This window comes from Colletotrichum destructivum, chromosome 2 (genome assembly GCF_034447905.1).
Source record: "Colletotrichum destructivum chromosome 2, complete sequence".
In the NCBI taxonomy this organism is placed as follows: domain Eukaryota; kingdom Fungi; phylum Ascomycota; class Sordariomycetes; order Glomerellales; family Glomerellaceae; genus Colletotrichum; species Colletotrichum destructivum.
Genome location: NC_085897.1, coordinates 1566981 through 1594497, shown reverse-complemented (window position 1 = coordinate 1594497; position 27517 = coordinate 1566981). Strand labels below are relative to the sequence as shown.

The 27517-nt window shown below is 53.4% G+C and overlaps 8 protein-coding genes across 8 annotated transcripts; 5 read left to right on the top strand and 3 right to left on the bottom strand.

Moving 5' to 3' along the window:
* Positions 1 to 499: 499 nt before the first annotated feature.
* Positions 500 to 2942, bottom strand: CDEST_02689 (Putative glucose-6-phosphate dehydrogenase, NAD(P)-binding domain superfamily). The gene is made up of 7 exons (XM_062918848.1): positions 2753 to 2942; positions 2506 to 2578; positions 2432 to 2452; positions 2020 to 2364; positions 1020 to 1959; positions 852 to 966; positions 500 to 772 (listed from the first exon to the last, which is right to left on the bottom strand). Exons 1-7 carry the CDS (start codon positions 2776 to 2778, stop codon positions 769 to 771), a joined length of 1524 nt encoding a protein of 507 aa, XP_062774899.1. The 5' UTR covers positions 2779 to 2942; the 3' UTR covers positions 500 to 768.
* Positions 2943 to 5111: 2169 nt separating this feature from the next.
* Positions 5112 to 5626, top strand: CDEST_02688 (uncharacterized protein). Its single transcript, XM_062918847.1, has one exon. The coding sequence runs from the start codon at positions 5287 to 5289 to the stop codon at positions 5515 to 5517; it is 231 nt and encodes a 76-aa protein (XP_062774898.1). The 5' UTR covers positions 5112 to 5286; the 3' UTR covers positions 5518 to 5626.
* Positions 5627 to 6276: 650 nt separating this feature from the next.
* Positions 6277 to 7056, top strand: CDEST_02687 (Putative large ribosomal subunit protein eL33; the record flags this gene model as incomplete). The annotated part of the gene is made up of 5 exons (XM_062918846.1): positions 6277 to 6301; positions 6469 to 6478; positions 6640 to 6735; positions 6791 to 6891; positions 6959 to 7056. 5 exons carry the CDS (start codon positions 6277 to 6279, stop codon positions 7054 to 7056), a joined length of 330 nt encoding a protein of 109 aa, XP_062774897.1.
* Positions 7057 to 14378: 7322 nt separating this feature from the next.
* CDEST_02686 (uncharacterized protein) lies at positions 14379 to 16119 on the top strand. Its single transcript, XM_062918845.1, has 4 exons — positions 14379 to 14456; positions 14520 to 15128; positions 15303 to 15652; positions 15749 to 16119. Exons 1-2 carry the CDS (start codon positions 14435 to 14437, stop codon positions 14888 to 14890), a joined length of 393 nt encoding a protein of 130 aa, XP_062774896.1. The 5' UTR covers positions 14379 to 14434; the 3' UTR covers positions 14891 to 15128; positions 15303 to 15652; positions 15749 to 16119.
* Position 16120: 1 nt separating this feature from the next.
* CDEST_02685 (uncharacterized protein) lies at positions 16121 to 19184 on the top strand. Its single transcript, XM_062918844.1, has 5 exons — positions 16121 to 16515; positions 17244 to 17720; positions 17781 to 17861; positions 17912 to 18085; positions 18142 to 19184. The coding sequence occupies exons 2-5, from the start codon at positions 17360 to 17362 to the stop codon at positions 18810 to 18812; spliced, it is 1287 nt and encodes a 428-aa protein (XP_062774895.1). The 5' UTR covers positions 16121 to 16515; positions 17244 to 17359; the 3' UTR covers positions 18813 to 19184.
* Position 19185: 1 nt separating this feature from the next.
* Positions 19186 to 20097, bottom strand: CDEST_02684 (Putative vacuolar ATPase assembly integral membrane protein Vma21). Its single transcript, XM_062918843.1, has 3 exons — positions 19963 to 20097; positions 19637 to 19903; positions 19186 to 19560 (listed from the first exon to the last, which is right to left on the bottom strand). The coding sequence occupies exons 2-3, from the start codon at positions 19839 to 19841 to the stop codon at positions 19427 to 19429; spliced, it is 339 nt and encodes a 112-aa protein (XP_062774894.1). The 5' UTR covers positions 19842 to 19903; positions 19963 to 20097; the 3' UTR covers positions 19186 to 19426.
* A 138-nt stretch (positions 20098 to 20235) lies between these two features.
* CDEST_02683 (Putative helicase, P-loop containing nucleoside triphosphate hydrolase, SNF2-like domain superfamily) lies at positions 20236 to 23733 on the top strand. Its single transcript, XM_062918842.1, has one exon. It carries the CDS (start codon positions 20561 to 20563, stop codon positions 23672 to 23674), a length of 3114 nt encoding a protein of 1037 aa, XP_062774893.1. The 5' UTR covers positions 20236 to 20560; the 3' UTR covers positions 23675 to 23733.
* A 1-nt stretch (position 23734) lies between these two features.
* CDEST_02682 (Putative ankyrin repeat-containing domain superfamily) lies at positions 23735 to 26578 on the bottom strand. The gene is made up of 2 exons (XM_062918841.1): positions 25992 to 26578; positions 23735 to 25910 (listed from the first exon to the last, which is right to left on the bottom strand). The coding sequence occupies exons 1-2, from the start codon at positions 26447 to 26449 to the stop codon at positions 24287 to 24289; spliced, it is 2082 nt and encodes a 693-aa protein (XP_062774892.1). The 5' UTR covers positions 26450 to 26578; the 3' UTR covers positions 23735 to 24286.
* Between the last annotated feature and the right edge of the window lie 939 nt (positions 26579 to 27517).

Here is a 27517-nt window from a genome sequence, read left to right as displayed (position 1 = left end):
CGTCCTGCTCAACCAACGTGTCATGTGACCTTCACCGTCCACGCTCCTTCCCCCACTGCGGTGACTGGTCTCCTGGCGACGGACTGCAATAACCCACTAACCTTATCTTATCGACTCAACAACAGAAGGCATAAGATACCAACTGCGAGCAGTGGTCTCATTTCATTCACGAATAAGCAACTATCTAGGTGGATAGGTGATGATTGGAAGGTGTGTGATCATAGGCCTGTTACAAGTTTGCGGCCAACAAGCCTTTTTTTCTTTCCGGATTGTCACATTAATTGATTCGTGATAGGCAAGATATCCAGCCTAAGTAGTCGAAGAGCCCCAAATGATGTCCATCTGAGTTTCTGTGAGGTACCTCGACCCTGACTGGTTCGCCAGTGAGGGACTCGAACTCCCACGTCAATTCAGGTATCCAGATGCCTATTCCTCACTCTACCCACATCTCTCCTTTTTCTTCTTTTCTTCTTCAGCAGAAGGGAAAACTGTTGTTGTCATTGGAAACGTGAATCTCATTGATTTTCTATCCTCCTTGACCCAGCCAAGTAAAGCAAGGAAAATTCCATCTTCCTACCAGTATTCGCCCGTAGGTTTCCCCCTGGCTTCCCTTGTTTATGTGATCTCCTTTGAGATTGGCACCCTCCCGTCGATGGATATAATACGTTGCGCATGCAGCAAAAGTAGTAGTGCAGGGGATATCGCAGATACATGGCTGAGGCATGGGTTGTTTTTGTATTGGAGTTGGTATGATAGGGGTGTAGGTGCTCAGCTGCTCATAAACATGATTTAGACTCAATTCACTCTATGTGTGTATGGTAGCTACGCTAAACGCGCGTACAGTGACTTACAACTTGTTGGGGGCAGCTTGAGCAGAGGTTGTAGGCCACTGGTATCCGGCCGCATCACTGAATTTGTATCCATAGGAAGAAGTGAAGTCATCGAGAACTGCGGGGCCACGGGATCCTGTTGGATGTGTTAGCTACACGGCCGACCAAAGAAACATCACAAAAGCTCACCATAGGGGTATTCCATGGGAATGATCTCCTTGTTGTCGTCCAGGTAGTGGAGAAGAGGAGTGAAGATTCTCCAGCTGGCATCCAGCTCGTCATCGCGGACGAAGTTGGAGTGGTCGCCCTTGAGGCAGTCCAGAATCAGCGACTCGTAGGCCTCGGGGATCTTGAGATCAGAGAAGCGGCGACGGTAGGTCAGGTCAAGCTCGGTAACCACAGTCTGCATACTGAGACCAGGCAGCTTGGAGTTCATCTTGACATAGACACTCTCGTTGGGCTGAATGCGCATGACAAGTTCGTTGCGGGGAATGTCCTTAAAAATGCCCGAGGTGACGTCCTTGAACTGGATACGGATCTCGGTCTTCTGCTCGTTGAGAGCCTTGCCGGCCTTCATTATGAAGGGAACGCCGTCCCAGCGCTCGTTCTTGATGTAGGCGACGAGGGCACAGAAAGTGGGACACCTGGAATCTTTAGGGACAGTATCGTCCTCCTTGTATGAGGGCTTGCTGCCGTCCAAAGACTTGCCGTACTGGCCGATGATGACGTTCTTGGGCTCAATGGCGGTCATGGCGCGGAGAACGCGGACCTTTTCGTCACGGATATCCTCAGAGGCGAAGGAGATAGGACGCTCCATGGCGAGCAAGGTGAGAACCTGAAGCAAGTGGTTCTGCATGACGTCGCGGATGATGCCAAACTCGTCGAAGTAGCCGCCACGGCCCTCGGTGCCGAAGGGCTCCTTGAAGGAGATCTGAACGTTGTCGATGTTCTGTCTGTTCCAGGTGGAACCGAAGAAGGAGTTGCCGAAGCGGAGGATAAGAATGTTCTTGACCATCTCCTTGCCGAGGTAGTGATCAATGCGGTAGAGCTCATCCTCCTTCCAGTCGGGCTCCAAAGACTTCTGCAGCTCGCGGGAGCTGGCAAGGTCCTTGCCGAAAGGCTTCTCAATCTGCAATCGATTTCATGTTAGCGAGCCAGTACTCGTCTCCAGGGGGGAGATGGTACGTACAACAACGCGCGCAATACCCTTGGTGGGGTAGCAGCACTTCTTCAGGTGCTGAGAGACAATGGTGAAGACACTGGGGGGGAGAGCCATATAGAAGAGACGGTGAGTCTCAGGCTTGCCCTGCTCAAGGTCTTCGAGATGTCGGGTCAGGTTAAGGAATGAGTCGTCCTTGTCGTACTGGCCGGAAACGTAGGTGCAGAGGTTGCAGAAGTCGTTGAGCTGCTGCTCAATCTCCTTCGTGGGTGTCTTCATGTAAGATCTGATGCGGCGGATGTATTCCTCGTGGTCCATCTTTGTCCGCGCATATCCGACAATCTTGATGTCCTTGGGGAGAAACTGGTTTCGGTACTGTTTGCGCCGGTTAGCTCGCCAAGTCCGCGGGGATGGCATCTCAGTGCGGGCCGGCAGATCGTACCAGACCAAACAACGCAGGGTACTGGAGGGAAGGTCAGCAAGTTGTCAGGTTATGAAGGCATGATGGTTGCTTACGGTCTTCTTCTTCGCCAAATCTCCGGAGGCACCGAGAACGACGATGACGGTGTTCTCCTTGAGCTCCATGGAACTGTAAAACCCGCGCTCGAGTCAGCCAAACTTGAGTTCGAGTGAAAGACGGTGCTCATTGCGATTGCACCACAAGAACATTGTCTGTTTGCGGGAAGTCGGTGGGCGAGACTCCGGGGTCGCAGAGAACAGCAAAACGGCATCTTGGTGGGGTAAGGAGGGCGGGGTGACATACGCTGCGGCGGAGCTGAGGTCGGCCATGATGAAGGAATTCGGTGGTGAAGCGGCTCGACTATGGGTATTCTTTTGGTGCGGAAGGTGTATAGAAGAGAGGGGATGAAAACGCCTCGGTAGCAGGAAACAAGAGTTAGCAAGCAAATGGCAGAAGAGCGAGTTGGGAAGGTTTTGGGAAGAGATGCTGGGCGGGATCCGGGACGGATGGATTGGGGTATTTAGTAATGACGAAGCACAGATGTACCTCACCTTTGAGGTAGGGGTGCGCAGAGAGAGATATGGGGACAGGCCTGTGCGGATTAGGGTGGGCTACAGGTATGTATCTAGCACCACAGATAGACACTGCAACAAGGGGACAGAGAGGGAGGAGGGGAGGTCTTGAACGGGTATGGTAGGTACTGTACGCAAACAAAGTCGCGGCTAGAGCAGACGGCCAATAGCGTAAAGGGTAGATACGGTACTTACTTAGCTGAGATCAGGTCGACGTACTGCTTCTCTGGCACTCAGGCGGAGGCTTACTCACAGTTACACCTCTCTTACGGTGCTTCCTCGCTAGACGGTAGCGCGGGAGGTACGCTACATGGATAAGGAGTACTTGTCGAAATCGCAGCTGCACCGCGGTTCGCCTTTGTGCGCTTGGAAGCGAGCAGTCAGTGGGTAAGCCTCACTCGATAGGCAAGCAAGTGGGTAGGTACAAGTCAAGTTCGCTGGGAAGTAGGTCGGCACAGGTGAGCCTTCCTACCTATTTAAAACAGCGCCCGCACTCGCCGGACTGTTGCTGACGGAGCTGTGGAGAGCCAGGAGTTCGGCGCACGGGGACGAACGAAGGATTAGTGAGCATGCCGGCGTCAATGAATTTTTTCCATTGGTTTTCCATGCTTCAATGAGAGGACGAGCCTCTCGTTGAAGTCGTCGGGATTTCTATCTCATGTTGCCGACGTGGATTCGGGACTTGAACAGGGTTGATGTCAATGGAGGGGGGCTGAGGGGCACTTCTCGGTATTGTCGATGAATTGTTGAGTGGCTGCCGGAGATTCACACGTATCTATCGGCCTTAAGCTCCCCGCGTCCACCGTCTACGAGACTATGACCAAGAGCAGATCCCTCAAACCTCGTAGTCAGAGCTTCCTGGCATAGCTCCGGTGCACAGAGTCAGTACATGCCCACTGCGGCCTTGATCCGTCCGGCGCTGACGGCATCAATTGGGTCTGACGCACAATGCTTGCCCCTCCGTCGCTAACCAACATGTAAGCGGACAGACTTGACTAGTGGGCGTCGGTTTTCAAGGTATGATTACGGCCATATGTTTTGGTGCAGGTCCTCATATGCAAGTCTCGCAATACTCACCAGGCGAGCCATTCCTCGATTTATGATCAGCACTTGCAAGGTCCCGGGCAACGGGGTTAGAGAAGGCGCTGTGGTGTGCCTAGGTACTCAGTAAATGCCAGATCCTTCCTCGAAGAACACTTCTCGAGCTAATCGGGTACCTCGACTGAAGAGGAGCTAAGGTACCTACTTCCACATGCAAGCTGCGGCAAAATTGTTGGACCAACGCCAGCCACAGCGCACCGGAGCTCCAGGAAAACAAAAACATCAAGTGGACAAGCGTTAGGACAACGTAAGAAAAGATCTTGTGCCATGTCTGCTAGCAACGCATGACACAGGCTCCAATGCGTACGCAGACGTGCGGAATTCGCGGTCCTTGGACAGACTCCAGTGATCAGTCAGTAACATCCACCCTTATGACCTCAAGCGGGCGGACAGCAAGGGCCTAAAAAGGGCCCAAGTCCAGCATCCTGAACCGCCCAGCATTGCGTAGTCAGCATCTTGGCCCAGGCTCCATCTCCGGCTCCAGCTGCTGCGTCGGAACTCCCAGTCCTTCCCTTCCCAAACGCCGGACACCACCGAGCCTCCCGATCGGACTTTGCTGCTTATGAGATCGTCTTCCTAAGAAAGAACAGGGCGGAATCTACGAAGGCTAGTAGGAGTGAGCGTGGGTCGGTCAGCCTGTGTGAAACGGTGCTCCGTAGCAACGAAACCTTTCCCTTCTAGCCTGCATCGTCGGGTCCAGTTGTGATGGAGAGTCATATCTGTCGGGCCTAAAGGGCGCGGCAGGCGGATATGCTTGGGAGCATTTCCTTTTCCTCCCCCCTTCCCTTCATCAACTCCGATGTTGTGACCGCGGGGGTTTAGCAAGGCTCCATCCTGACGCCGGTCCGGCCAATGCAACTGTGGCATGAAGCTATGCTGCAGACTGCTGGAAATCCGCAGAGTTTGGCGGCCAGAAATTGCCGCATGCCCACCCTTTCGAGGCGTTCCAATCGTTGGTGTTCGCTGCTCGTCCTGCGCCGGCCATTTATTACCACGACGGCCGCCTAAGCAGTTGAGAGTATCTCCGGAGTCGCTCGCTCTCCAAAGCCCCCTCACGGATCGGTCTTCGTCGGTTCTTGACCTCAACGCCCGAAATATCAGAACGTAGGTCGGCCGATGGTTTTTAGCGGCAAGCAGACAAATTGAGACATTACCTGCGTGGTTATGAGATTGTGTCTCTCCCTCCTCCAGAGAAACTCCGAGCCCGTTCAGGAAATCCCGCGTAATTCAAGCCATTGGTTGTACTTGGGACGCCGGACTGGTCTGGAAAGCCGGGCCAGAACCTGTCTCACAACTCCGCGGGTTCGGTGCCCGAGCTCCCACAGGCACCCTGAAAGATTCTGGAACTCCGGCCAACTGTACCTTGGCCTCTGGGTTTATGTTTCTTTATTGTAAGTTGCGTAGGTAATCAGTGTTGCTCGAGTCTCAAAGAGATACGGTTATCTCTAATCAATCAAGCACGCCTTGGATAATAGAAACGAGTGAAGCTCGGCGCACAAGACGGGGCGGGTGGTAGCTGGGAACACATCACGGCATGGTGCGCGCATTTGTCATGAACGGACTTTCTCTCAGTCGATCAAGATGTCTTATCCGCTGGGTGTGTAAGACTTCGGGCGAATGAAGGTGCGAGGGCGGTCGGTGTGGGCTGAATGGCGGCAACGATGCGTCCAGCCTAGGCGGGCCCCGGTCGGCAGCCATAATGCTCAAGCCCGAGTTGACCGAGAAACGCAAAGTCACATCCGCGGGGACTCTCTCGGCAAAAGCGCGGGACGCGGAGCGCGTTGCATTCGCGAAGTCAATTGATCGCCAGACCAGCTCAGTGCGCCTCAATTCAGCCACATTGTTGTGGCGGTAATGCAGTTAGTGTGGCTGATGTGATCCATGCGCCTCACTTGAAGGGGCCAATGGGGACAAGCGTCGACACACATTCTGATTGGCCAGCCCGGATTTCGGTAAAAAATTCATGTGGCAAGTAGGGTCACTTTACCCTACCTACCTTTCCGCATCAGTGTTGAGCCTATCGCCGCCTGCAATATTCACGAAGCACCCAACCGACGTCGACCAGAGTACCAGTCTTTTTTCGTGAAGACACCCTCTGACTTTCCTTTCTCGAGTCCCTTCTGGTTGGAGCGAGGAATACTAACCACCGCCAAAATGCCTTCGGAAGCCGGTCACAGATGTGAGTTATTTGCCCTGACAACCTCCAACACGAGTTTGGCGATGTGGATTAGAGCTGCGCGGTTGCCCTGGTTGATGCATATATCAACAGGCGCGGCGTGCTCGGCACATCGTCTTGCACGGTTCTCTTGAAATTAAAGATCTCTGGCTGACGTTGATTCCTCGCAGTATACGTCAAGTAAGTCACAGAACCGAAATCAATTCCTTTTGCCCGCGACCGACCACGCATTCGTGGATCGATCCGACGGAAATCCCTCCGATACTTTCTACCCGACGAGCCGACGACGCGGAGCGAGTTATACGCAGACCGAATGAACCGATACTAACCTCTCTTTCCAGGGGACGTCACCTCAGCTACCAGCGTAGCCGTCACGTCACCCACTCCAAGACGAGTCTGATCAAGATCGAGGGAGTCGACGACACCAACGCCGCCAAGTATGTCATCTTGTTCCGATTCATTGTCGGCCACTGATCGCTAACCTGCGAACAGCTTCTACCTCGGCAAGAAGATCGCCTACGTCTACAAGGCTCAGAAGGAGATCCGCGGTTCCAAGATTCGCGTCATCTGGGGCAAGGTTACCCGCCCTCACGGTAAATACAGCCCTCCGATCGAACGTCCCGCGCTATTCGAGCTTTCCCAGCTAATACGATGGAACAGGCAACTCTGGCGTCGTCCGCGCCAAGTTCTCCAACCCCCTCCCCACCCGCTCTTTCGGCGCATCCGTTCGCGTGATGCTCTACCCCTCGTCGATTTAAAAACGGCCCCTCATCATCGGACGGAGTTGGTATTGAAGATGGATTCTGAATTGGTTGCATCGGTCCAGGCAAGGGCAAGAGCACAGTGCCTTGCCTGCTAAAAAAAAGGCATCAAATCAAACTCGTCAAACAACCACACATGAGGCGAAACGCACACCCCGCCGAGAAATACCCTCTCCCCTTCAACTGAGACATGGGAATATGAATTCTGCGTGATTCGGCAACAAAAGGAGAGTTCTTTTTTCTGTGTATGGGTTGAAGAGTAGCCTTGTATGTTTGGGGGCTCGAGGACGGGAAATGAAAAAAAATCAACATACTTGATTTTTGCTGGCCGGCTACACATACGCGATAACGACGAACGGTAGATCGGGCGGCATTAATGTCAGGTGTTTTAAAAGACATGGCTCAGCGACGGTATTCAATGGTTTTTGCACAACTTCCATTCCCCGCCCCCTTGATCAGATCAAAACGCCCCGTCCCAGTATCACTTCCTCTGTCTAGTTGCGAGAGCCGTCTCGAAGCCTCTTGACCCAGTATTTCCACTTTCGGCCTTCGCCCGCGTGATCTATGTCCATCAGTCCAGGCCCAGTGACATACTGCCATTGTCTTAACACAATGCCGATTAGGGTATCTTTAGTTTTCGCACATGTGGACTGTGCGATCTGGGGAACACGGGGAAAAGTCTGCCTTGGCCCTTCTCAAATGAGATCACCGGTCTCATCACACCGCGCCTCCAAATCCCGGTAGGGTTGTAGCATCACGAGCGCCATTAAGCCGTGGCTCTCTTCCTGCGATGAGAGTTTCCGAATTCTGGTTTTGTGAGATGGATGGAAGGCAGGTGACGTCAGGGTTGCTGCGAAGTAGGCGCGAGGAAGCGGAGCCTCGGGCCCGTTCCGTGACATGCTTCCCTCTATTACGCGCCGGCAGATCTGCCGGCGCTCGGCTATCCCGCTGATACCTCGGCCGAGGGTGGCCTTCCGCTTCAGGTTTTTCATTCCTCCTACTCACATGTCAAGGTCAGGAGAGTCTTGACGAGTCAATGTTTTGCTGGGACGGTGCTCGTCATGTGAGTTAAGCAGCAAGAGACTGATACACGCATCATCCTCGACGAATGCTTTCTATCCTCGGTCAATGTTCGCGGGCCGCGTCGTACTATGCCCGGCTCTCGACAGGCTTCTCTGTCGTGTGGCTACACTAAAGGACCATCGTCAGGTTTGTCATCAATCATGTGATCATACCAAGTGTGATCTCGTGAGGCAATAGGAACAAGACGAGAGGACTTGAGTTCGAGGCAGTATCTGAATGCTCGGTTACCTTTTGACGTCCATAGTCTTACCGCGGGAAGATTGACGGGCACTCTTGATTCTCCTGTTGATGTCGAGCATATTCTAGTGCAAAAGCTGGAAAGAAGACTGGCAACAGTGTAACGGTTCTCTTTCTACTGCGAAATGATGCAGTGCGCGCGCTTCAGTCTATTTGAGTCTTTGCCGATGAAACCCCTTCTGGAACGAGTTCAGAGGTGCTGCCTGGTATCAAGTTCGCTCGATTGCTTCTCACCCAGCAGTTATGTCTATAAGCGAGCCTTGTACCAAGGCTTAACCGATTCGACTTGCCAACTAAGAGATCATGTATGCAGGGCTGCCTTGCGCGTTGATACCTAGTATTAGACATATGGTGTTCTGGCGAAGTTGTTACGATGGTGAGACCCCACCTACACTTGCCCCCAAGAGACATTCAACCGTTTCCATCATCACAAGTCTCCGGAGTGTGTAGAATATACCCCTCATTTATACTTTATGAACGTATCTAAAAACAGCGGACAATATCAAGGGCGCACTTCCCAGAAATGAGTCTGGATGAGACAGCATGACACCCTCCAAACACTCAGAATGCTGTGGATATGAAGAACACATAGGACCCTGAGTACAACAGAAGCCAGGAAATGGGCGATGCCTGCTGAACCAAAGCAACATGGATCTGATTACGAGTATTTTGCGTACCTTTTCGGGCTTACACAGCTATTCCCAGCGGCCAGAATTACGCGGATGGCTCCGTTGTGTGTAACCATGCAGTCACAGATGGCCTATCCATCCGCAAGAGACCAGGTATCAGCAGAGCAATGCTGAATATACATGAAAGACCCATGCCAAAATGATATGGATTCAAGGTGTTACATCCTTATAATTGCAAGCTACTAGTTAAACGAATTATGAGTTAACGTGGAGCGCTTCCCTCGTGGCCTTGACAACATACGTCATTCCCGTTTACACAACATGAACAACCTCCCGCTTCCTTCTTTGCAACGTGTGAGAGCATTATTGATATATACTGTTTATGATGTGATCAGTTCTGTTTACACCGGAAACTAGAGCTTCAGGAGATTGGTCTACAGCAACATATGGCTTATATGTCTTGGCAGTCCGCTGTCGACGGTGGGTTGGCTTATCCACAGGCTTGATAGCCTGAAATCATGACATAAAGAAGCCCTCTGAGCAGTAGGTTAATCTCCAGTCTTCCCGCCGCCCTTAGAGAACCATTTGTGTACCTCCCAAAGCCGCCGCAGAGAGAGAGAGAGAGAGAGAGAGAGAGAAGGGCATGCTTCGCGCCAGTAAGACACGCGAGACGTCGCTTCATGTCGGCCATGCAGAATTGCTGTCGCTCTACGATTCACGTGGCTGGGGGTTATGTTCATTTATGATACTGGCAAGTGCGGCTGTTTCATTCGTAGCAACTGTATCCCCATCGTCGAACGTAGGTTTTACTGTGGCAATTGTGGCTGTAAACGAAAAGTCGACGATCACAACCCCCAGAGACCACGACACCCCCGGAGAATCACTCTATTTGGCCAATGATCGACCACAAAATTCAAGGTAATACAGCACTCCTCTCCCTTCCAGAATTCATCGGGACGTGGTTTCTCAATCCCGATTCGGAGTTACCTTTGGCGAGTAACGGTGAACCACGACCTCTACGCTTGCTTGGGCTTGAGACCAGTTTGTAGACACCTCTGTGAATGAATCCGACGCTTTCTAAGCTGATTGCCTCGAAGAGTTTGGGTTTCACGACGGTTTTGTGCTGTTACCCATTGATACCATCGTTCCGTTATCCAGGGCAGAGGCAATATACAGGTGCGACTGAATCAACACACAGCCGGGGTGGAGAAAGATCACGAGTGGACGTAACCACGTCTCGTCTTGGCCCATCCTGCCTTTATCCCGTGGCCCGGGCGTCGAAGACAGAGCGGACCGAAAGGGCCAGTAAGACAGGGGAAGGGCAACTTCAATAATATAGATAACAACAAGACGGTATCTGCAGAGGCGGGGATTATAGTTCTCAGTCCGACCAGAAACTGCAAGGTTATGGGATAAGAGCAGCAGCCCGAGACGCGAACAGAGCAGCTTGAAGGAAATCCCACCATACTAGGCCCTTGACCTATCGAATCTCCGGGAGAAACCCACGGCCTACTTCTGTAATTGATTGGTTTTTTAGGAAGTGCAACAACGGCAGTCGCGTCATCGTCATATTCTCGACTACACTACAAGACGCGAGCGTACGAAACGGCTTGACGAGTCAACCAAACCTGCTTCTGAGGAAGTAGCGGCATCGTAGAAGTGCGCATATTGCAAATGACAAGCCATGATGGAAAACTACGAGGTTCCAGGCCAATCAGTAACAGTCAGTGTACAAGTTGGCTTGGCTCGGCATGATGATATTGACAGTGATTGCTGGGAATGCCGATAGTGTCAGTGGACGCGCCGGGCAGCGTGGTCGGTTCTTTAGTACTGCAATACCTCACGTCAAGCGTCATCCGCCACAGTCCGGACACAGTTCGGCTGCTTCGTTTCCATCGCAAAGGCCTCGCTGGTACCTTCTCAGAACCGCATTGGTACTCGAAAGCAGATGTGTACTTCCTTTAGGCCACCCCCTCAACCGGCCGTGGCAGACACCTTTCTCATCCATACCGACATTTCGTCCGAGGGGGAAGCTAACTCTCAAAGGAAATAAAAGATTTCTTGAGGATAGTTAGTGTAGCGTTACCTAAGGCGCAAACTATCAGCCCAACTCAATTGAATCAACTTGACTTTCCTCACAGTCACAGCGGTGCCCAAAGCAGGGCGAGCATCCCGAAACTCCGAAAACTTGTCATGGAATACATGGGAGAACCCGGAGGCGTCGCCTCGTCCAAAGATGTCTAAAACACCAGCAGACGGAGAATTAAAAAGCGGGCCTTGTGTCAGAGAGCAAGCAGCTTCACGAGTCCACAACGAGAGAGTCCGGATGTTTGAGGGATGACGGCTGACCCGGGTGAGGGTCCCATGTTCTGGAGGCCGGGCGCCTCGAGTTGCAGAGTACAAAGTTTCAGAAAAGAATCGAGAAGGAAAAAAGATGGGATTAAAAGGCCCGTCAGGCTGAGGCATGGAGAGATCGGACGCCAAATTTCGTTTCTGCTCCGTCCGCGGAGCCCACCCCCTGGTCTCTTCGCCAAGGGACCATATCCACCGGGAGATGCAGCCACTATAAGTTCTCAGGATGCTCAACTGCCGCCCGCCACTTGCGCCATAGGGTCATAGCCTGGATCGGGTCCCTTGCCAGATGTGCTCTGCTGCAGCAACCAACCGAAGCTGGTTGCTCAATTTTAGACTGCACCAAGTGTGCTTTTGACTTGTCAGCCGCGCTCACAAACCCACACTGGGGCAAGATGAGGTGGGGGATGTGGTTGAGGCTGAGTGAAACATCCTGAGCAGGGCGAACAACAGTCGGACTGTGAAAAGGGGAGGACAAACCCGCTCCCACCATATGTGAATAGCGTGCAAAAAGCACGCGAAAGTTTTGTGCTCCCAAGCAAGACGAAATCTTGGTAGAAGCTGGCTGAGAGCTTGCACGCCGCTTGATGGTTGGTATCGGGGCCATTGCGAGGGAGGGGCTGTTGCCCCAAGTGCGTTCTCCGGCAAGCCTCTGTTGTTGTTCTGTAGTGCTAAAGACGGCTTCTATGGATTGCATCATTTTGCAAGAAGTGCAAAACCTTCACCTCACCAATCACCGGGAAGCCTAGCCGTATCAGCCCAGCGCAAGGCCACTCTTCTCTGGAGGGGCAGCTTAGTTCTAGCTTTTGTTTGAACCCAAATGATGTATTGAGAGCGAGACCCGCCTCACCCATTTCAGTCGAATCCCATAAACATAAGTCTGTTGACAGAATGAACAACAACTTTGGCGATCTGTGTCCAAAGTCGTTTCGATGTTGAGCAAAAGGTGTGGCATCGCCAGGCAACCGGCTGACGTGTTCTAATTTCGATAACATGCAAACTTGACGGGGAGAACTGGTGTTAATAGTACACAGTAAAACATGTTGGTTGGTCAGTAGAAACCCGGAAAAGATTGTCCAAGCTCGGGCCTCCAGAGCTTTCCTCAGACCAACTACTCATGTATCTCCACTCTAGGTACAATGGGTTAGGAGTCGTAGGGTCGGGAGGATGTTGGAACTTGAATGTCTTTATCGGGGACGGACAGACGTCTACACGCCTGATGGGGGTGGGAGGCCGGGAAGAGTCTTCGCTCGACTTGCTTGGCGTGGGGATCCTTGGCCATTGCTGGCTAGAAACTATAATGCAGACGCAACGTCGGCGAGTTACATGCTAGTCTGCGGCGTCATGGAACTGGACACGGATCGTAAAGTTGTATCCGTACTACCTATGGTGCAAGTATGCACCATGCGGATGATACTTCGTCACGCAGAATAAAAACCTGTACAGCACGAATGTCCACGTAGCTGTTGTGTGGGGGCACTAGGCTTTGGATCCGCGTCATCGCTGCGCCTCCATTGGAGCTGCAGCTCAACCATGCAATATGGAATCCGCGGGTCTTGACGACTATTGACGACTAGAGCTGGCCATTGCCATATGCGGCGGTCTGGCAGCCAAGTCGAAGGCTCGGAGTCTCGGGTGCAGGTGGATCTCGCAGCGGCGGTGTTGCGGCCCAGCCTTCGTATACCGTTGAACACGAAGTCCATCTTCTTGCAGGGGTGGACTGACATCCTCCCCAGGAAAGGGAGGAGGTGGTGGGATCCTCGCCATGTCCGATGACCGATCCCGACGTTTGTAAGTTTCGGTCTTGGAGGTCATCCGTTACGTTGGCGATCGTTCCTCGTGGTACCCAAGTACGTGATATCAGATGAAAGACGATGCCGGGAAAATATTGAGCACAAGTCGTAATGAGATCTCGCCAGCAAAAGAGGAAATACCGCTGGCTGACCGACTGAATGGCGTTAGTTGGCTGCTTGCTTTGACGAAAGATGTGACAGCAGTCAAGTTTCAGGCCAGGCCGTCGTCGTGCCGCAAGGAGCTTCATCACGTCTCCAGCGAAGAAGGAAACCATGTATGTACACTGTCGAGATGGGGGTTGAAGTATAGGCAAAGGATAGCCAGAGGAATCAAAACTGCGGCAATGCAGGTGACAAGACGCCTGGTCAGCCGCGACCTTGTGGTGAGCACCCATGTGTGTACACGGGGCGATTGTGCCAGAAATACGCATCCTGAGGATTGGATGCCATTTTGCCGTGTCTCGTTCTGTCTCGCCGAGCCTGTCATGTTCTGCTTTTGTTGGCGACTGGCCAGTGGCATTGGCAGGGAGTAGTGGCAGTGGCAGATCAGGCCTTAACGTCTGCAAAACGAACCCCCCCCCCCCAATATTGTGTACCTTACCGCAAATATCCTATTGGAGGGACGTGATGGTCGATGAGGGGCGAAACGCGTAATGGGGCTTGAGGAAGTCACTCTCCCTTCGTAACCTCCTCTTGCTAGCGATTGATGGCTTGTCGTGGTAATGAGTGTTCGACAGGCAAACAGTGACAGATTGGAGTCTCACGGTGCAACACCTCGATCTTGGTTCCAGCCCAAGAACATATTTATGTAAGGTGAGGTGAGGCAGATGATGGGGAATGAAAGGCCAGGCCTTCCACTTCCTTTGGTTTCCTTCCTGGCGTGTCCGAGGGATATAGGCTGTGTATGAATACTGACCCCCCCTTGGGCCCTGACCCCTGGTTGGATTCTGGTTTCCGTCACCTTTGGTTGGTTGTCGTTCGATGGAACGCCCGGTAATTGGGAAGAATATGCGATCGGGACCTGGCGGACATATTCGACCCCGTCTTGGAGCCATTGGGGAGGACAGCCTGAAGCGTCGCATATCATCGCAAGGCCGCACACCGCAGCCCTCGACGGCTCCCTGCCTACTGACACAGGTAGAGAGTTAGAGGACGCGGCAGGTATCTGTATACGAGGTATCCGTACGGGTAGTGCGAATGGGAAACAGAAAGTCTGCAGCGGTTCTGTGACGAGGCAGGTATCCGTACTCATTCACACATAAGGCCAGGTACGGAGTACTAATGTATACCTTGGCTCAGCTGCGTTCCTGGAGCATATCTCTACATTGATAAGTACAGAAAGAATGTTGTTGACGTGCCATGTGAGCCGTGACGGGACAGGCCACACCTTGCCTTAACTACCAGTCCCCCAGAGCATCATCGACTTGCCGTCACCCACCATCATACTCTCAAGTTCAGCTGCTCCCGCCAGTCATCCACACACTTTCCCCGGGCTCTCGGCTCTACACTCGCCAGTCCGTTTGGTTTGGAGGTTCGTATAGATACCAAAGCCTTCCCACCACGGGTATTTTTGTTGCTACGCTTTTGGCAATCCACCACTCAGGCAATCTCATGCCCCCGGACGTGCAAAGGCAACGATCACGATCACGCCCACGACCAGTATCTCCGATAAGCCGTTTCTCGAAGACAGCGCTATCCTTTTACTCCCGTCTCGTTATCGGCAGTTTCGGCCACTGATCTCGTTTACTATCGTTTGTTGCTCGTCATCCCAACAGGCCGGCGTCTTCCCCGCCCTTTGTGTGCCGAACTTACGAACTAACACGACCTTGAACACTATCGACGCCGTTCAATATCCCAGGCCTACCGCAATTTCGCGAACTGCGTCCCGCGGTGAGGTTTGGCAAAGCGGACACTGACGGCCAGAAAATTAAAAGTAGCAAGGGATACCGGAGGCAAAGCCCAAGTGCGCACGGAGGTAAGCATTTCTGTTGGATCCATCCATCATCTGCAGGCTGCGCTTTCCGGCGGCGCCAGGACGTGCCACGGTGCGTGGCGCCGCGGTGTGGGATGAACAAGAGACATCGGTTCATCGACTAATTGCTACTACGGCAAACGCAATACGACTGCAAATTGGCTGACATTTTGCAAGAACCCGAATACCGTACCGCGACAAGCCTCGGCGCCAGAGCTGAACAGGCGCGTCCAGCTACCAGCCGATTTGTGTTGTTCCATTCCGCTCCGGACACGCCCAAGACGCATTGAGTCAAGGGTCGAAAGGACCGAGAGGTAAACAAACCGAAGAAAGGGAGGAGCAAAACCTGTCCCTCGAGTTACGAGCCGCCGGCCACGAACTACCACGCAGAGGCGTCCTGAAACACGCAACGATTACGGCTCTTTGACGTCAGCAAATCGAAAAGACCACCGACACTGTGACCAAACGTTGAACAGGGCGGCGGTTTTCTCCATCTCCTTTGCCCATTGGATTTGGCCATTCGGAAGGTAAATCATTTGCATTGCGTTGCACCGCCATTGGCATTGGCATTTCTCCTTGAAGCGAGAAAGGATCGACTGACTCTGTTCCACTGGGCCCACCAGCCAACCATCATTCATCCATCCATCCATCCCACACGCAAGCGCGACGTTGTATCCGGCCATTCACTAAACAGCGGCAACGTCAAACAAATACCCTTTTTCCTCGTTCACAATTTCGAAACGGCCCCCAGAAAGCTGCTAGGGCATCAGCACGGGATACCCATTTCGTGCCACTAGAATACCCATACCTCTGATACGCTGCATCGCAACCTACTACCGGTGAGAAGCAGACATAAGTAAAAGTCGACGGCATTGCAACAATTGTAGCGTCAAAATCAACACATTCAGCGCTCAACAGAGGCGGAAAGGAAAAGAAAAAAAGAGAGGACAGCAAACAGACGGCCAGTCTAACAACACGGGACGGACAAAAGACTGGTCAATCACATTATCAAGTTGTTCTTGTCGTGTACCGGCCCCAGCGTCCCAGACGTTCTCTACCTAGGGTGCCTACCTAGGTAGCCACCACTTCCCGCCTTCCGGACCTGAATCTAGTGTCCGACCCCCATCGCAAAAAAACCCCCAAAAAACCGACGCGCTTATCCCATTGCGGCCTTCACTTTCCCCTGCAACGCCCCAAAAGCAACCTGTCCTAGCGCCACTTTCAGCAAACATCCTGGCGTCGCTCGCCCGAAGTGTCCCCCACCTGGCATCAAAATCCCTCCGTAGGAGACTCACGGACTCCCCTCCCTCCCGCCTCCTTCTGTTGCAGCTCGCAGCAAACCCCAACAGCAAACCCCAGGGTCAAACATCGGGCCAGAAAATAACAACAGGTACGTACCGCACAGTCTGTGGGCACTACCATCACCCTGCACTGCACCTCTCTAGGTAGCCTGCACCTGCCCCCCCCTGCTGGGTTGTCGTTGTCATTGTGAAATTTCGCGATCGCTAGTTGTTGCTGCCGTTGCCGTTGCCCGGCCGTTCATTCCTTCTCGGCACAGCGCGCTGCTCACAGCGTACTGCTAGCAGCACACCAGCCAGACAGCTTCATCCGGCTTGTTTTGTGCCTTGTGCCTTGCCAACTCACTCACATCCCAATCCCTTCCCCAACCATATACGAGACACCCGCTTCCCTGCTTTCCCGCCTCCTTGCGACATTAACCCAAGAAAAGAAGAAAAAATTTCCCCCATTACTGCCACATTTTCCTCATTCTCCTCCCGTCATCCTCCCTCTTACCTCTGAAGACTTCACACACCATCTCATCCATCATCAAACAAGCGGAACACTGGAACAGTGGAAATACCCCGACCCACGGATACACTATTCTTTGCCAGGTTCTGCATCCACTTCCCATCCCGGCAGTCGGTGGGAACACACGACTACACAGGCCTCACTCTCCGACACCACCCACCCCTTCCACCGCTCTGAATCTGCCCCTTCTAACGGCCCACCCGGCGCTCCAACATCTCACGCTTCCCCCTGGGAAACGCGACCTTGGCTGCTTCTCTAGCGATCTGGGAACCGCCCGCCCACTTCTTTCCCTTGCTGACCCGCGATAAGGCACGCAATAGCTCCATCCACTGACCTTGTACGCCGAGACGACGCCCGCGCCCACTGCGCCCACCGCCTTGCGAGACAGATCAATTAAAAGTAGCACCCTTCCCCAGTCGCCCACCATGGCAGAGCATCATCCACTTCCCGCGCTGCCTCCCCAGCATCAGCAGCCAAACCAGCAGTTCTATCACGACGGAGCCGCCGATTCGTACAACGAGCCTTCGACTCGCTTCTCGTCCTACCAGCAACCGTACGATCAGCCGCCTCGCCAACAGACTCAAACACAACAAAGCCCACCAATTCAGAAGCAGCCGCAGTCTCCCCATAGACGACCTAGAACATTCAGCTTCCAGTCCAACAGGTCCCACAAAAGCTCGGGAAGTCACCACAAAATCGACTTACACGAGAGCCACCAAGAGAAGGAAGCAAAAAGATTGCACAGCAAAGCCGATCCCACCGTCGCTATGAGCGAGGCCGAACCTTGTACGTCACTGCTAATCACCGAATCCTTCAGCGTGTCCAATTGACTAACAACTCGTACAGCCGCCGTTCAAGCAATGACTAAGTCGTCTTTGGCTCCATTGCGCGCAATTCAGCACAAGGATACAACTGGCAACCCCATCTGTATGTCTTGCCCGAAGCCCCCAACGAGCATCACTAACCATTGACACCAGCCGAGCCCGATCGATCCAACCCGACTCGTAGCCGGTGGGAGCGACCTTTGGATACCATCCGCAGCTTCGAGGCCGCCATTGATGGAGGTTACCGAGACAGGGATCGCCGCCAATCATATCGCTCAGATGCCGATTCTGTTGCGACATGGAACCGACGGAGCAGTTATTACGCCAGTATGTTCAAGATCGAAGTACGCAAATTGGGCCGTCCAGCTAATTTGGGGATATAGCCAGCGGAACTCGCCACCCCCATGACAGCTATTATGGCGGGCGCCCCGGTTCCTTCCGCCCCGAGAGCACTCAGATCGAGATGGGCTCCACCCGCCAGAGCTACTATGATCAGTACCACAATGGGCCCGGAGGAGGATATTATAATGGCAACATTCCCTATCGTCAGAGAGTTCCCAGAACGCAAACAGATCCACATATGAATGGATATGGCCGCGGCGATCAGACCGTTTATCCTTTGTCTAACAAGGACCGCTCGTACGAAACTGTCACGTCCGCGGCCGGAAGTGGGAGTTCGGCGGAGCACGCCGGCTACCATACCGACCCGACTAGCAGCGACAACAGCTCCATCGAGCGAGCTCCGGCTCCAAGGCCTGAGCCTGTTAACGACTACGGTATCGGCTTCAGCCAGGGGCAGTCATCATACCAACCGTCTGCGTTCAGTCTCGAGAATGGCACACCCAACGGCAAAGGCCCCGCTCATTCATCTGTGAAGCAGGGCCCCCAAATTTCCGGCAAGGGCGCAAACGTGCTCCGAAGACCAGCCGCAGCCCCGCCTCAACAGCAGCAGCAGCAGCCGCCGCCACCGCCGCCGCATCAACAGCCGCAGGAGCGACCTGAATCATCAAAGAGGAAAAGCTGGTTTTCTCGCCGGTTCAGCAAAGCATCCTGAGGAACGAAAGGCACGAAAATGAAATGGTTTCCGTCTCAACTTTGTCGATACCCCAATTTCCTACATTCTGGGCGAGGTATAGTATTTCGGGCGAGGATCAACATATAGGCTCTTTGTGACGGGCTTAGAGACACTGATCAGACAGCCTCTCATGGGGAACGGCTGGATGCTTGAGATGCTTCATAAACATCATTATCTTTGACTTTGTTCGAAGACGACGGTATAATAGTGTTGGATTCAGGTGTATGTACACGATTCGTTTTACGACGGGATGGGGAGGATCATGGTTGGATGGTCTGGTTAGGGACGAAGTTTTTGGGCTCATTTTATGACGACACACATACGACTACACAAGCTTCCAACGCAGTGACTTGTAATTATGCCTTTTCACGACAATGCGATGGTTTTCAAAACAATGACTTGGTAGAAGAACTCGAATCCGTGAAGTGGTCTATCCCAACAATAGAATCGATTGTACGCCACTCCTTCCGATTGTACTACGCTCCATGAGTAACGAAAACGCACTGTGGCATAATTCGTTCCTGAGGTAAATGAATACATTCCACATCATCAAGTGAGGGGAAATGTACAGGCGCATACATTTTGCGTAGGCTTCAGCGGTCCTTCTTCAGTTCCTTCTTGGCCTCCAGTTGGTCGCTCTGATCCTCCTTCATGGCAACAATGACATAACTGATGAGAACCACATTGGCCATAACCGCAGCCAGAGCTCCGGCAAATGTAGAATTGCCTAGGTTGTACTCGTTAGTCATGACCGGCATGATTTCTTGCACTAGGAGGAGGATTGGTGTATTCACGTAATCTACCTTTGAAGAGAAAATCGACCGTCACGAAGTAGGTGCCAATGGGCAGGACGATCATGGCGAAGGTGAATCCGAGTAGCTTTAGGATGACGTCCATCGGCACGGCCGGGGTGATGTTAGACTTGTCGCCAGCAGCAGGACTGGAGCCGACCACATCGTCCTTTTCGAGGATGGTTTTCTCCGAGGCGACAATACGTCGGGTCGCCATGGTGTTTCCTGAGAACTGAGGGCAGGTGGTGCGTGACAAGTGCCCGGTGATTATGGAGCCAACTGCATGTAACGAGTGAGCACTCACACGTCCCGCAGAGAGACAGTAAGAATAGACTCACATAATCCGTTGTAATGAATTTGACAATAGAGTAATGATCCGTTCGGCAGGTAGTCTCGGTATGGCGAGATGGTAAAGCCTGTGAGTGACTCTGTCAGTTGATGGGCCCGCTTGTTTGAGCCTGGCGAGACTTGAAGTCAAAAGACAGCACCTACAGTTCGAGCCAGGAATGCCCCGCACGGTGCTTAATTGATGACGCCAACCACGTGCGAACGCGCTACGGCTGTTTCCCCCAAGCGCGTCTTCTCGTTTCCCCGTGTCAACGGACTAGGGGCGGTGGTGGAAGACGACTTGCCCCAGAAAAATCCCACTTCCAACACCGCCGCCCGTTCAAAATCTCGTTTGCTCCTGCCCAAAAGGTCTCCCACAATTAGAAGGCGGTATCTCTGTCCGATATCTGCTCTTTCCTTTGGATCTTTCCTGATTTAGCCTTAATGATTCGAGACAAACCTCGACAATAAATTCTTGTGCACGCAACGCCTTGAGACTTCTCTTCTACTTTAAACAAACCCCGCCGTTGTTCCTCCTCGACCTTGTTTGCCCTTTTCACACGCCGCTTGGCCATCAATTCTATCCGACCGCCACACAACACACAAGCCATGGTTATTCATCTGAGCCTGAGCTCCTCGCCGCCGGTGGGCAGCTCGGCGCTGGGCACGTCGCCTGCCAGAGGCCCCAATCGTGGCGACGACGCCGACGAGCTCGCCAACGAGACGATTCCCTGCTCGCCGTACGAGACACAAGCTACGCAGATAATCAGCCGGAGCTCCCTCGCGTCCCCGACAAAATCGCGACTCGAATTATCCTCCTCTCCCTCCTCGCGCTCGGTTATCGAAGTTCCTGCGTCGTCGCCCTTCCAGCCGACTGGGAAGTCCAGCACCTCGGCTTACTTCTCGCGCCTCGTGCCCCCGGGCACGCGCTTCCAGCCACCCCCCAAATCGCAGCCGACGCCGAGGTCACTGAAGAGACCCTCCGAGGAACCCATCATCGTGGATTCTTCGGATGAAGAGAACCGCCGCGGCTCTCGTGAGAACATCGCCCGGACGTCTTTCAAGAGACACGTCTCAAACTTCGAGTACGTCTCAGTGGATAAGTTACAAAAGAAAATTGAAGAGGTCGCCGACGCTCTCGGCAGTACGATGCCAGTACAATACTGCAGAGAGGCACTGACCGCGTGCCACAATAATGTTGAGGACGCGATCAACTACTTGCTAGATGCTCGTCATCTGAAGCCCAAGGTCAACACCTTTGTGGGATCTACCAAGCCAACAAGCACTGTTGGTGGTGACCGACCAACGAGCCTGGAGCGGAAAACGAGCCGATTGGGTGAGCCCAGCAAGCCGAAACTACTTGGACAACATGTGCCGAGCTTGCCTACTCCTTCACGAAGCACCACGCCCTCGCCACCTAAGCCGAAGCGCCGGCGCCTGATGCAAGGTCGTCGACCCGATCGATCTCCCATTTCATCGCAACAGACCCACCAAGTTGAACCGGCTTTGGACGAGCTTGCGGACGACAAAGTAGATGAGCTGATTGTCATTCCCGATGATAAGGAGGACGAGGACTTCGACAACGATGATGAAGTCAACGAGGCGGTCAAGGAGAGTCTGCACGACAAAGCACTCCATGCCATCAATAGCAGCTCCATCGAGGATCTGTCTGCCATGACGAACATCAAGCTAGACGAGCTCAAGGTAATTGAGACCAAGAGACCTTTCGACACAATCGACGAGGTTCAAGCCGTGACTGTCCTCAAGAAATCAGGCGCTCGCGGCCGTAAGCCCAGAGTTGCGATCGGAGAGACATTGGTTGACGCCATCATGGACTTTACTCGCAGCGTCAATGCCATCGACGAGGTTGTAGCTGAATGCGAGAAGAAGGCCAACAAAGTCAAGCAAGAGATTAGCCTTTGGGATCTTGACGTCAAGGGACAGAAGCGAAGCGTCCAAAGCCAATTGGCTAAGGACGACCTTCCCCTTACGCCGACAAGCTTCCGCGGACAGAAGTTATCTGAGCCGCCAATCCCCTCCCAACCGAAATTAATGGAAGGTCACTGTACCATGCGTCCATTCCAGCTGTTCGGTCTCAACTGGATGTCTCTTCTGTACAACAGCGGTTACGGATGCATTCTGGCTGATGAGATGGGCTTGGGCAAGACGTGCCAGGTGATTTCTCTCATCTGCCATCTAGTTGAGGCCTACGGGGAAACTGAACAAGGCGAGCGACCTTGGCCCAACCTCGTCGTTGTACCACCGTCCACATTCTCTAACTGGATGGTCGAGTTTCAACGCTTCGCCCCCGATCTCTCGGTTCTTGCGTATCAAGGTCCTCAGGCCGAGCGCCGGGAAATCGCTTATGAGATGCTCGAGAATCCTGCCGACTACCATGTTGTCTTGACGACATACACGCAGGTCGGTTCCGAGGATGATCTGGAGGCCCTACGACAGCTCCAGCCCGCTGCCGCAATCTTTGACGAAGGACACAAAATGAAGAACCCCAAGACGAAGATCTACAAAGATCTCATCAGAATCAAGGCTCGTTGGAGAATGCTACTTACCGGTACTCCCGTCCAGAACAATTTGATGGAGATGCTCTCTCTCTTGAATTTTATCGATCCGAAGCAATTCAGCGGCCGGATGGATCAGCTCCAGTACATGTTCAGTCAGAAGGTCACTATCCGCGACGTCAACAATGGCGCCTTTTTGTACGGAGAGCGCGTCAGCCGAGCCAGAACGATCCTCGAGCCTTTTATTCTTCAACGCCGCAAGCAGCAGGTGCTCTCTGACATGCCATCCAAGATCTGCAACGTGGCATATTGTGATCTGGCACCTGTGCAGAAGGAGCTGTATGAGGAGTACGAGCGTCTCTTCAAGGCTGGCCCCGTCAAGAAGACAAGCACAGGGCGCCAGAGCGACCAAAACAACAGCTGGATGCAACTCCGAAAAGCCGCCATTCATCCCCAGCTTTTCCGGCGTTACTTTACCAACGCGAAGGTTGAGCAGATGGCCAAAATTCTCATGAGAGAGGTACCGCAGTCAGAGCTGCAACAGCCTCGCATCGATCATCTGATCGGAGAGTTGCAAAACTCCTCCGACTTTGAACTACATCTATGGTGTCGCGACTATGCCTGCATCAGACACCTGGATGTGCCCGAAGGCTCGTGGATGGAGAGCGGCAAGGTCGCCAAGCTTCTGGAACTCATTCACCAATATCGTGACAACGGCGACCGCGTTTTGGTTTTCAGCAAGTTCGCAAAGGTTATCGAGATCCTCCGAGAGGTCCTCCACACTGGTGGCATCAGACATTGCGTCCTGTACGGCCAAACCAGCGTTGCGGAGCGCCAGGACCTGATTGACGACTTCAACAAAGATACCGACATCACTGCATTTCTGCTAACGACTGGCGCCGGTGGTACCGGTATCAACCTCACGTCAGCGAACAAGATCATCATCTTTGACCAGTCCGACAACCCTCAAGACGACATTCAGGCCGAGAACCGCGCTCATCGTCTGGGCCAAACCCGGGACGTCGAGGTCATCCGTCTCTTGACCTCGCACACCATCGAAGAGCTCATCTACAAGGCGTGCCAAAAAAAGATTGAGCTCGCCGAAAAGGTGACCGGTGCAGTGGAAGACATGGAGGACAAGCATGCGGAAGAAAACTTGGAGAAGGAGGTTCGAAAGATGATGGCAGATCAACTGACGCCCTCATGATCGCTGTTCATGAAGATATTTTCTTCTATGATGCGAATGCATTTTCCCGACATATTTGCATGGATAGCCGGCGGTGGGCAGCTTTGGGTAGTTGTTGCGGTGGGCGCCTACCTGTCTGTTGAGCGTTGTCCTGAGTTATACGGCACGATACCACGACATTGAGAGAACCACCGGATTTTTGACATTGGCTATGGAAGAGAGAAGGCATTGCTAAAGTGCCAGCAACATCATTATAATTAGACATGAAGAAGAGACAAGAAGGAGAATGGGCGGCCAGTCTCATTGTCCTGCGATTAAGACATCATTCATTACCCAACGGCCCGGGAAAGGGACTTGCGGACAATGGTTAGGCAGTCGGTTTAGATAGACGCGACTTAGCAGGACGGTCTTGGCGGAATGAACTTGATGACATGCATCCTTTGACCCCCTTAATGTTTGCAAAACACCGCTATCACGCAGTGTCCCCCAAACTGAGCCCTCGAGAGAGCAAGGGGCAACTGTGGTAGACCTGTTTCCGGTTTCCGTACATATATACATATATATATATATATGCCTTGCTCGAGAAGGATGGAATTCACCTGTCCCCATCCCCGTTACTTTTTCTGTTCCTTTCTAGTACCCTGCACCTGTCTTGTACTTTTCGATTAACTCAGCAACCTCGGCGGTTCCATGTGCTCTAGCAACATCCGCCGCTGTCCCCATAACCTTGAATGGCACTCTCGCCTTGGTCGACCTGATCGACTTATCCACCCCAAGCTCCAGCAACCACTTGACGCAATCCACCACCCCGGTTCGTGCCGCGTAGTGCAGCGCGGTGAAATCGCCCGACGCTCTCTTGTGTAAGTCTTGCCCGCAACCCAGCAAGAAGCTCGCGCAGGCTACATGGCCCCCGCCACATGCCCAGATAAACGCATCCGTCCCCTGGGGCGTCGTGTATGACCAATCCGCTCCGTGCTCCATGAGGAGCCTGATCATTGGCAAGGAGCCGGCCTGAGCGGCGTCCATAAGAGGCGTCGCGCTGCTGGCGCCCTTGCCGTCTACCGCGGCCCCCTTTTCGAGCAGGAGCCGGACCATGGCAAGGTCCTTGATCCACACCGCCGCGTGAAGAGGTCTTCTCCTGTCCGATGTCTGAGCATTCAAGCTGGCCTTATGCTTGACGAGAAGCTTGACCATTTCTGGCCAGCGCTTTGCCACCGCCAGGTGTAGGACGGTGGACTTGTCTTTGCCCCGGGCGTCAGGGTCGGCGCCGGCTTCGAGGAGCTTGGTCGCGATGTCTAGGTTTCGGTTCCACCCGGCCTGCCACAGAGCCGTTGGCACCGCGCCGTCTTTCGAAGTCTGCCGCGCGTTGACGTTGGCCCCGAGCTTGATCAGGACGTCGACGGCGTCCGGATGGTTGTTTCTGACGGCGAGATGGAGTGGTGTGGCGCCCTCGCAGTCTCCCTCCAATGGCAACTCGATCGACCTCGCTGCCTTGCCGACAATCTCGAGCTCCTTTGCGTTTCCGTCCATGGCGAGCTCGTGGACCGGAGTACTCCCCGACTTTGCAGCGCCGATGATGGTTGGGTCAGCCCCTCGTTCGACCAGGGCGCGAATGACTTTTAAGTCCACCTTGGGCTTCTTGCCTTTTTTGTCCATGGGATGGCACGCCATAAACAGGGGCGTCTGGCCTTGTTTGTCCAGTACGTTTGGGTCGGCTCCCCTGTCCAGCAAATACTGAACGATAAGATATGCAGACTTCTTTGCTGCCACATGCAACGCGGTCACCCCTTTGTCGTCCGAGATAGTCCAGCTTGCCCCATTGGAAAGCAGCGCCAGCGACGTCGGCGTTTGCCCTCTCCGCAGCGCTTGGTGCAGCGGAGTTTCTTGCGACACATTCTGGACGTTGACGTCGGCGCCGTAGGCCAGAAGACGATCCAATATGGGCAGGAATCCCTCGCGAGCGGCGATGTGCACGGCTCGGTCTCCGCCATCTCGGAGAGTCAGGTTGATCGAGACGCCCTGAGACAGGATGGGCTCCAGGTCGACAAGCCGGCCGCCCCGAACAGCTGTGTAAAGGTCCTCGGCAAGTCTGGGCGACGACTTCTTGATCTGCGTGTCCGATTTGCTCTTTTTGAGCCCCTGACCCGGCGGTTGTAGTTGATCAACTCGAGGCGTCGACTCTGAGGCTGGCTTCTGACCGGCCTCAATTAGTGCGATCAATCTTCGCAACTCTTCGTTCAGCGTGTTGGTGCTGTGCCTGTATCTCGCTCGTCAGCTTCTGATCTCGCCTTTTTTGCCCCTCTTCGTTGTTGTTGTCCTCGTCGTCCGGCAAACCTACAGCTGGATTCCCGACATGACAATGGCGGCCATGTCCCTTTGGTCCTTGACGTTCTGCACGGCATCTTTGAAATAGTCCTCTTTCCACAAGAACTTAGCCTTGTCCCACTTGCCCATGAGCGAGTTCTTCTTGCTCCGTAGCTTAGCGGCCTCCTTATCCAGGTCTTCGAGCGTCTCGCGAATGCCCTGCATGCTCTTGCCAAAACACCATAGCAGAGTGTGGCCAGGCTTCTGCTGGGCGCCCAGGCCGGGCCTCGTCCTCCCCCCGTGTTCCAAAGCATCCGGCGTCCGCGATAACTGGTCCTTCAGACCGATGCAAAGCGCCTTGGTCCATTCGCACTCGTCGATGATGTCCCGTACTGTCTTGGGTGCATTTTTGTACTTGTCGCAGAGACCCTGGATTTGGTGCGCGACGACGAAAAGGTCGATTACCCCTGTTATTGTGCCGATGACATCCATCTTGGATGATTTACGGCGAAATCAGGCCAATCCCGAGATGAAGCTGTCATCTGCTAGTGACATGGCGGAGGATTGGAATCGTCTTGCGTCGCCTCCACTGGCTGCCTGTGTTACAACCAATGGTGGCAATTGCTGCAGCTGACATGCATCACTGCCACTTGCTACCCCTAAGCTAGGTATCCAGAACTACAAAGGAATGCCTCCCGTAACTAATTGCCCGATAAGCGAAGATTTGATGTGAAGTCGTCACGTCACGCCCAACTATCACAGTATCGTAGCCATGTCTACGGGGTCGAGAGAAAAATGGTGAGTATCGAATTCTACGAGCGTTCGGATTTTCGGCTTTGTAGGGCATCCATACGCGACTGTCTCCCGGCCATGGACACGCAACTGGCTTTGGAATGGACGCCGTTGGCGTGTTATCCACAGCGGGTATCGTAAATGGGTACATCCAGATTGCAAACGCAACGGCGAGGGTTAAAGAACCATCTACTTATTTTTAGAGAGACGTGGGATGGGGCTGTAAGTGGTGAAAGCGACGAGAAGCCAAGGGAGAGGGACAATGACGACATGGTCGGCAGGGGCAGGGATGTTGGACATATGGAGAAAGTGCAAGATAATCAACCACCAACGTAGAGGACCAAGTAAGGTATGGCGCGCGAATTCTCATCAAGTGAGAGTCCTTCGTCAAGGACCACGAAGCTGGTAGTGCCGACTGCGAAAGAAGTGCCGAGTTCATCAGAAAGTTGGAAAGTGTGTGTTATGCTTTGTCGGGTCAACGCTTGTTGCACAACCGGTATGAGATGAAGGAATGAATGGCTCGGCAATACTGGGCTGGTGCAGCGCAGATATCGAAGCGGGATGGGAAGGTCGTCGGGGCTCTTTCACGAAATCCAGGTACGTAAGCCAGGCTTTATCGACGCGAGGTCGGCTGTCATTCGTTGCTTGCCCTCGACGAAAACTGATGATTGGCGTCCCGGATTTTCTTCAGCATATGCGTGTTTGTGTACAGAATGATCCGGTGTACTCTGAACTCTGTGTGTGTGTGACAGGGGCGGGGTCGGCGGG